Genomic DNA, 10,024 nt, shown 5'->3' with positions numbered 1-10,024 from the left:
ATATATATATATATATATAATAAAGAGCTAAGGAGAACACTCAGTTATTAAGCATTATTTGGTTGCTCTCTGCTGGCCACTCTTACGCAGTAGCCACATTTGGTTCCCACCAGACATTTGATGGATAACAACCATATGTAACTTCAGTTCTAGGGGATCTGATGCCCTATTCTGCTCTCTGTAGGTATTGCATGATACAGGTGCACCCATACTCAGAAATAGAAATAAATTACTAATTAATTCAAAGATAAATAATAACAAAAATAAAGATGTATTATATTGATATCCCTGATGCATACCTGGGAAATTTCAACTAGAAATAAATATAATAGTAGTAATTATAATAATAGGGAAGATTAAGGCATTGTAACTCATAGGTACATCCATAGGAGTATCAATCAAAGTAATAGAGATGAATTGTGTCATAAATTCAAGTTTTATTAAGATTTTAAGGCTGTTATTTATAAGGAAATGTAGATGTTATCAAAGGAAAAATATAAAATAATTACCTTTTAATGTTTTGGAAATGTTATAATATACATATTAGTTTGTCTCCATAAATATAAAAATAACACAAGTGAATATACATAAACAAGAGAGATTACAATAAAAGTTTTAAAATCTAAAAAATATAAACATTTAGATGTAAAATGAGTCCCGTCCACTTTATGAAAAACAATTTAGGTCTTTGAAAAGGAACAAGGATGTTGGGAGCTATTATTACTATGGGAACAGCCATTGCTGCATTAGGCTGTGGCAGCTTGCCTTGACTTAAGCATTGGAGAAAGAATGCTTCCACCATGGGAGTTTCCCTGCTCTCTGCTTCTGTGGTCTGCGTTGACAGGCTGTGCTTCCCTGATTAACTGGCAGTCTTGGAAACATAACCAAAGAGTTCTGTTTCAGTTTATGGGCACCGGAGTTTCTCAGCACCCTTAGCTTGGTTTCTATATAGAAATAATGAATTATAGTAGTTGCTAAGAGTAATCACAAACACTACACCTTATATCTGAGATATTATAAATATTATGCAGCTGAACCTTGGATACTGTAAATGTTGTGTGAGTTTCGGTTGGTAAAGTAATGTATTCTTGGTAGTAACGTAATGTATCCTTGGTTATTCCTTGGTTACTTTCTGTTTAGTGACGTATCCTTAGTTATTCCTTGGTTACTCCAGATCTGATTCCTATATAAGCTTGCTTTAGTTCACAATAAACATGCACTGGCACATAGACCTCTGCATCTCCTGTGTCCTGATTTCTATATGTTGGGGTCCCCAAGCCCTTTAGGCTTGGAGTGTGGTCACTGTTCCATGACACAGGAGATGAGGGACATTCATCCAAATGTCATATCATGAAGTGGTAACTATTTGCATTGCATTGAATGACTTTTTGAACACTTACTTGTTTCTAAAGGATAAAGCCAATGACATGGAAAGAAAAAACCACACAAAAACATCACAGTTCCTTCTTCTTGGCCTCTCAGAAGATCCAGAGCTGCAGCCCATCCTCTTTGGACTGTTTCTGTCCATGTACCTAATCACAATGCTTGGGAACCTGCTCATCATTCTGGCTGTCACCACTGATTCCCACCTCCACACCCCCATGTACTTTTTTCTCTGTAACCTGTCCTTTGTGGATGTCTGTTTCATCTCCACAATAGTCCCAAAGATGCTGATGAACATCCAGGCACAAGACAAAAGTATCTCCTACAAAGGATGCCTTACTCAGGTGTATTTTTTTATGATTTTTGCTGGGATGGATAATTTTCTACTGACTATGATGGCTTTTGACCGCTTTGTGGCTATCTGTCACCCTCTCAACTACACTGTGTTCATGAACCCTCAATTCTGCGGCCTCCTGGTTCTGATATCATGGATGATTATATTCTGTAGCTCCATGATTCATATTCTACTAATGATGAAACTGACCTTCTCTACCAGGACTGAAATCCCACATTTCTTTTGTGAATTAGCTCAGGTTATAAAAGTTTCCAGTTCTGACAACCTCATCAATATCATCGTCCTATATGTCATGACTGCTGTGGTAGTTGTGTTTCCTGCCACTGGCATCCTCTACTCTTATTTTCAAATTCTCTCCACCTTATTCAGAATGTCTTCTGTAGCAAGCAAGTATAAGGCCTTTTCCACCTGTGGGTCTCACCTCTGTGTGGTTTCCTTGTTCTATGGAACAGCACTTGGTGTTTACCTTAGTTATGCAGTGGCCACTTCTTCCCAGAATAGTGCAATTTCTTCAGTAATGTACACTGTGGTCACACCAATGTTGAACCCATTCATCTACAGTCTGAGGAACAAGGATGTGAAGGGGGCCCTGCAAAGACTCTTCAAAAAGGCACCTAGTTTTCCTTCATGAAACACTAACAATATTAAGTTGATATTGTAATCATGTGCTGTTATTTTCATATCTTACTTTCACCCTTAAGTGTTATGTTTTATGTTGTCCTTTAGTGAGTTACTTGTGACTTTTACTTATAGGAAATTATATTTCTTTCTCCTCGGATACTTCTTTAGAAATTTATTTTAAGTTTTTATTACACATGAGCAGATTTTAAATAAACTCTCACCAGTAAAGCTTCCTCATACAACAGAGTGAGATGCATACAGCAGACCGCAACTGGCCAAGTTTTAAAGAATAAGAGACTGAAGCATGTAAGGCTATGACTCCTGTATAGAACCTCATCCATCCCTGGCTCAGGGACTATTGAGGAACCGAGAGTGGAAAGATTGTAGGAGCCAGTGCTATTTCATGAACACAGGGAAGCAGAGGCTTTCAGGCTACTGGAAGTTTGCACATGAGAACTTATGGCAATGGTGGCATCGAGCACAAGATCCATGCAGACTCAATTAAACAAGGGCCCAAAGGGGAAGAGAGAAATGGGTGGCAGAAAGGCCCTAGACTGAGAACTATTGAAGACTGATTGCTGCTGGGTGAGGGAGAGTATGCTTTACGTACGATCTCTAGATGGGCTGACTAGACTCCAGTGGATGAATTTACAATGAAGGCCATTTGGGTACAAATGCTTGAATGGATAGTACTTAGCATTTATGGCAGAATATATGAGGTCCACTGGGGCTTGCGGGAGGCATGAATGGAGGAGGGGTCCAAATTTGTTTAAGAAACTATATGAAAATACAAAAACTCAATAAAAATATTTATATAAAAATTAATGCATTTATTATTCTAATGTTTTAATGAGTTTACAGAAATTATAATATTAAATGGGAATGTTGTTCACTGTAAGATGCTGAAGTTCCCATTTAGTGCTAAGTACTTTGCAGTCTCTTATTATCTGTATGTTAACCAGTTATGGTTCTTTCTGTTAATCACCACATAATGCAAGAAGAAGCTTCTCTATTGAGGAATGAGAGATGCGCTAATCTATGGATGCAATAGTAAATCATTAAGAGTCAGTTTAATGTATCTCTATTTATCAGAATAACACCTATATCACACCCTCTTCTCCAAAGGATCATGGATCACTGCCGAAGAGGTGGCAGAAATATTGTAAGAGCTGCAAGTTGTGGATGAGTTCATGAAAACTGTGTTGTCTGGATACAACACATGTGATAGCAGACACAAGACCTGTGTGAGCCTGATCCAGACAAAAACCTAGAACGGACGGGAGAGATGGGCAAGAAGCACCATCCCTAGCTGAGGATTTAGTGGCTGCTGGACTAGAGAGTCAGTTTACTTTTAAAAAATGTGACAGTAATCTCAGCACTGAGGAGGCAGAAGTAAATTTATGTTTGTGAGATCAAGAACAGGTCTACACAGTGAGTTATAGGAAAACTGTCTACAGGGAGGCTTTGCCTCAAAAAACAAATATAATACTGTGTAGGTTGACCAGGCTTCAAGGAATGAACTCCAAGCAAAAGAACTTGTGGAACACAGAGCAGACTCTATAGACCTCGAAAGGGTAAAGTAATAATAGAGGACATGGTGTCACTGTGATAAGTTGGGGGTGGAGAAGGGGAAGGTGTCTGAATATTATCAAAATATACTATATGCTAGTCTCAAACAATCAATAAATACATAAAAAGAATCAAACAACAGAAGAAAAGGAAAGAAACTGATGAGCTGCTGTGTAAATCACAGTGCTGCCATTTGCATACATTGCTTTGAATTTCTCTAAGAAGCAGAAAAAAGAAACTGAAGGGATACAGAGTCTTCAGTGGATAAGAGCACTGGCTGCTCTTGCAGAATACCTGGATTCAGTTCCCAGCACCTAGATGGTGTTTAACAGTCATCTATAACCCCAGTTCTGTAGGATCCCACACCCTCTTCTGGCCTCTGGGGGCCATTGCACACACATGGTACACATACATACATGAAGGCAAAGCACTTATGCATATAAAAATTGGTGTCACATGCCTTTAATTCTAGCTCTCAGGAGATAGAGGCAGATGGATCTCTGTGAAAGCAAGTATATCCTGGTCTACATAGCAAGTTACAGGCCAGCTGGGTCCCAAACCAAAAACCAAACCAAAAAAAAAAAAATTCACACATATAAAAATCAATCTTTTTTTAAAAAAAACAAAAACAAATTACAATGAGCACAATAAGGCCATAAAGCTCCTGCCATCATGCCCTCTGCTATCAACAAGTTTTCAGCCTTGAAGTGCAGAGAGCCTGGGATTTAAGCTAAAAAGGCAGTCTCCACAAAAGTACACAGTTGGGAAGGCTGCTTGCCCTGATATTACTACACTAGACTGCTGAGGCCAAGAAAGATTTGGCCCATAATTAGTACAACTGGACACTTTAAAATAAATCGATGGGAAGTCTGCCTCATAAAAAATTTTTAAGATGGCTCAGGGTTTAAGAGCACTGGCTACTCTTGTAAAGAACCCAGATTTGGTTCCCAGCATACAAATGATGGCTAAAAACCATCCATAACAGCAGTTCCAGGGTATCTAATGCCTTCTTCTGGCCTCCATGGACATTGCACACATGGATGCTCTTACATGCAGGCAAAACACTTGTATATATAAAATAAAAATAAGAAATAAATAAATTTTAACTTGAAGGAATGCAGAAGTGCAGGAGAATTTCCTATTAAAGAACCTTAAAATGGGTAGCAGTGATGGTGCACAATCTGAGCAAGGTATGATACATATAAATAACCTATTATGTAAATCATTAATAAACAAACTAAAAAAAAACTAAATAAAAGGAAAAATGCTTTTGTTGTCTTTGTTGAGACAGGGTTTCCCTGTAGCTCCAGCTGTCCTGGAACTCACTAGGTAGACCAGGTTGGCCTTGAACTCACAGATATCCACCTGCCTCTGCCTCCCAACATGCTGGGATTAAAGGCATGTGCCACCATGTCCAGCTAGGATAAATGCTTTAAAAACAAAAAGATGCTAAAGTTCTTATTTTCCCATAAAGAATTGGAATGAAATCATAAAATACTAAATGAAAAATCTTTAACATAGTAAAGCTGTACCCATTGCTTTAAATGTATATGCTTATTTAATCCACAAAATTTTCTTTGCTTTCTCTTAAGTCTCTAATTTCAAATGTATTAGGCTGAAATTATGATGCATAATATTCTGGAAACCGACAGTGAATTCACAGGTCTGTCTTTGCAGCCCTTCTTTCATAAGAACAGTTATTAAATCTTTATTTTCAGGAGTTGTAGAGGTGACTCAGCTATTAAAAGTACTGGTTACTCTTGCAGATGACTTTGGTTTGATTCCCAGAAACACATGGCAGCTAACAACATCTTATAACTCCAGTTCTATGGTATTTGATGCCGTCTTCTGGCTTCCATGAGCATTGCATAGCATGGATGCACTTAGATACATTCAGGCAAAACCAATTATACACATAAAATTAAAAATAATTTTAATATATTCAACATCAAAGTTGGAATGTCTTTAAATACTGATGTGCTCATAAGATTCCTAGTGACATTTGCCTAGGATCACTAAGAGACATTGCTTCATGCTTTACAATATTCTTTGCTTTTCCTTTATTCATTCTTTTCTTCTCTCACCCATTTCCACCTCCTTTACTCAATTTACATTCCCCCTTTTGTGAAATATTGAATATCTGTCCTCTTTTGCATGGTTGATTAATTTTTCATGCATTATAGATAATATATAGATTCATACATGTAGTAGCTTATGATAGGATTTTGGTTTAAATATACAGTTTACACACATACACACAATTTGAACTAATTCATGCAATTTTTAGGGAAATGGATGGAACTGGAGATCATCATGTTAAGAAAAACAGATATTAGAATTTTTCTTTAATATGAAGAATCAAGACGTTAAAGTAATGATAGAACTAGACTGGGGTGATACAGGAAGCATTAGACACCAGAGAGGGAAAAAACAGGAGTCAGTAAGGGAGGCTATGAAAAGTGTATTTATGCCATAATTATGCTTATATTCAATAAATACAAGAAAAGTATAAGTAAAATTTTGAGGGTCATGTAACCCTCAAAACAATAGAAATATAAAATCACAACCTATTAAGAAAGAGGAAAACTATAATATATGTAAAATACATACATATCAAAGCTATGGTAATAGTTAATATATGCACTGGATGCTTGTGCACCAAGTCTCATATTGGAAATACTTCTGGATATAAAGGGACAAATACAGTAAGAGTATGATTTTGGAAACTCATCCTCATCAGAAAAACATTGAAATACATTTTTGGAAATAAATCATAAATCAAGCAGTCTTTTTAATGTTTTGTTGGTGAGAAACTCATACATTCACACAAGGAACTATAGTCATAGCTACCCTCCATTTTGTTCCTGTGAGTCATTCATATCCTATCCCCTCCAACACACCAAACTCCTACCTTAAAGTGTTTTGTTTTGTTTTTGATGATCTCTTTGGTGTTGCCCAGGTGTCCATGAGTGTGGCAAAATCGATTGAAGTATGGGAAATCTACCTGTGAAAATCTATTCAAAAAAGAATAATTTTCATCCCTTCACAACTATCCACAGAAAATAAATCCTCAGTAAGAGTCTACCCTAACTATACCAGGTATTTTTTCTTCTATACAACTTTTTTTGAATTTTTGTTCATTTACATAATACATCTAAATTATATTTTGACTCCCACTGCTCTATTCACCATGTAAAACCTTCTCACTGGATTTTATGAATTTTGTCATATATGTTAAGGCCTATCGAGTCAACTATGCCAGATTTTTGACTGTCTTGATTTTGTATATGTCTTATGTAGGTAACTTAAATGGCTATATCTGTGACTGTTATAGCTGTGTCATTTCAAGAAGACATCCTTTCCCAATACTTCTCCACAACCTATGGTCTTAAATTCTTTCACCTCCTTTTTCTTTATGTTCCCTGAGCCTTGGTGGGAAAGGGTTAATATAAATGTCCCAGTTAGCTCTGAGCACTAAATCTCTTGTTCTCAGTACTGCGGCCATTAGACATAACAACTTTGGCTATACTGCACAGAACAATCTAAAACAACCAGCCAACTGCCTTCCTGTTCACTAGATTTCATCATGCTGGAAGCTGCTATGGAAGCTTTTGAGAGAAAAAAGTCATCAATAGTCTTACCAAGTGCTCGACTCTGGGTGCTGTAATATTAAGCTGCCAGGCAGAATATGTCTACTGGTGCAAAGTGGGAATACTGTAATTGACTAAGTGCTTTTTTATTGCATTTGAGGTCTGATTTACAGTGGAGAATTTCATGTCTTCTACTATAATCTTGCTCAAAAGTCCAAGTCTGGGGGCAGTCAGAGGCCCCATAGCATATCGTGCTCTTGTTATTTTGCTAAATAGCCATGTTGTCAAATTAACTTCTACAGATTTATGCTTATAGCCATAGGCCTGAACTGCTCTTAAACTTGTCACAGAATTAACATATATGTATATACAGAATAGACATACATATATATGTATATATATATATATATACAGAAAATATGCATTCATCCCATTTAAAATTACAGATTAACCCCTGTAGAGTAATAGTGGCTGACTTTAATACCCTACTGTCACCATTACAGAGATCAACAGCACAAAAGTATATAAACACTGAAATAACATCATAGATCAAATGGACCTAAAAAATTTCAGAAAACATTCTGTTTAAATATCAAAGAATACACATTCTCCTTAGGACAAAATTATACCTTTCCCAGTAAGTCTTGAAAAATATTAAAAAATAGAAACTACTCTCTGTATTCTATCTGGCCATAATAGGATAAAGAGGAAACTCAATATCAAGAGAAACTGCATAGTATATACAGATGGTGGAAGATTAAACAGAATATCACTGAATGGTGAATCAGTCACAGCAGAAATCAAGGAGGAAATAAAGATGCTCCCAGAATTAAGTAATATAAACATAAAATATTCAAATCTATGGGATACAGTGAAGACAGATGTAAGAAGGAAACTTATAGCTCTAAATGTCGACACTGACAAATCAAAGAAATCTCAAATGAATAACCTAATGATGACTTTAAGTGATTGGAAAACAAGAACAGATCAATACCAAAAGCAGGAGCTAGAGAGAAATGATATGGCTCAATAACAATTAATGAATTAAAAATGAAAGAAAACAAAAAAAGGAATCAAGAAAACAAAAATTGTATCTTTGAAAATATAAAGAAAACTGACAGCCAAAGTAATCAACATAAGAGAATGCTTGAATTAAAAAAATTAGAGATTAAAAGAAAGACATTAAAAAGACTGATAAAATTCAGAGGATAATATGGCATATTTTCTAAATTCTGATAAATGTATCTAAAAAAATTCTCAAGTCTCTATATTCATGTGAGAGACCACCACAAACCAAAAAAAGCAAATCAATTAAGCAAATAACATCCAATGAGATAGAAACAATAATTTAAATATCCCAACGACACCTGGTTATAGTGTTTCCCAGGGAAGAGAGCAGTTGCACATATGAACTCATGGAAATTTGTACAGCATGCACAAAATCTGCTCAGGATAAAGGCAGGCAAAATCCCATCATAGAGGGGAATGTGAGCCCAAAGCCCTATCATTAGTTGAGGAGCCATTATTATTTGAGGCTGCTGGAAGAGGAAGAGTCAGTTTTCTTGAGGATGTGGCCTCTGGAAGGTTGAATATGCTCCAGAGCAGATTCTACACTCCAGTATTATGGCAACACAAAAAGGACTTAATGGGGAAACAAAAACTCATAAAATTTGGAGGGCAAATATTTGGACCTGGAAGGGTCTGGTGGAGGAGAAAATATGACCAAAATATATTGTGAAATTCTCAAGGAATTAAGAAAAATGTATTTTAAAGAATAGTCTCAACAACAACAACAAAACCCAGAACCATTGTACACTCAGTATAAATTCTACCAGACTTTCAAAGAAGAATTAATACAAATACTATTCAAAATATTCTTTAAAATAGAAATGGAGGGGTGACTTCAAAATTCTTCTTACATGAAGCCAGTTTAACCTGATACCAAAGTTAAACAAATACAGAACAGAAAAAGGTAATTATAGAAAAAATTTCTGAGTGGTTCAGTGTAAAATTTTCAATACAATACACACAAAACACATTTTAAAAAATCCAAAAGCTCATTCACCATGATCAAGTTTGCTTCACTCTGGGAATGTAGGGATGATTTTGTGTACATATTCAGTCAATATAATCCTTTTTCCGTGTGCTCACTCATATACAAGAAGGGTAATGAGTTCTCTTTGTTCGTTTTCTATCCTGCTACTTTGCTGAATTTGTCAGTTCTAGGAGTTTTTTGGTGATGTCTTTGAATTATTTGTATATGAGATATCATCTAGAAATGAGTACTTTGGATTCTTTCCATTTTGAATCCCATTTATCTGCTTCACTTTTCTTATTGTTCTATCTGAAATTTCAAGCACTATATTGGCCAGGGATGGACAGAGTGGACATCCTTGTCTTGTCCCTCATTGTAGTGTAAATGCTTTGAGTTTTTCTGTTTTGCATGACATTGGCTCTGTACTTGCCTTTATTGTCTGAGATATATTCTCTGTATCCCTACATTCTT

General features: G+C 36.0%; 1 protein-coding gene across 1 annotated transcript; it reads left to right on the top strand.

Moving 5' to 3' along the window:
• The first annotated feature begins 1,421 nt into the window (after positions 1-1,421).
• On the top strand, positions 1,422-2,369 carry LOC103736366 (olfactory receptor 7D4-like). The gene has a single exon (XM_008835837.2). It carries the CDS (start codon positions 1,428-1,430, stop codon positions 2,367-2,369), a length of 942 nt encoding a protein of 313 aa, XP_008834059.1. The 5' UTR covers positions 1,422-1,427.
• Positions 2,370-10,024: the final 7,655 nt, after the last annotated feature.

Source organism: Nannospalax galili, unplaced genomic scaffold (genome assembly GCF_000622305.1).
Source record: "Nannospalax galili isolate Female #2095 unplaced genomic scaffold, S.galili_v1.0 scaffold558, whole genome shotgun sequence".
Classification (NCBI taxonomy): Eukaryota; Metazoa; Chordata; class Mammalia; order Rodentia; family Spalacidae; genus Nannospalax; species Nannospalax galili.
The sequence above is the reverse complement of the archived record's forward strand: the minus strand, read 5'-3'. Positions and strand labels throughout refer to the sequence as shown.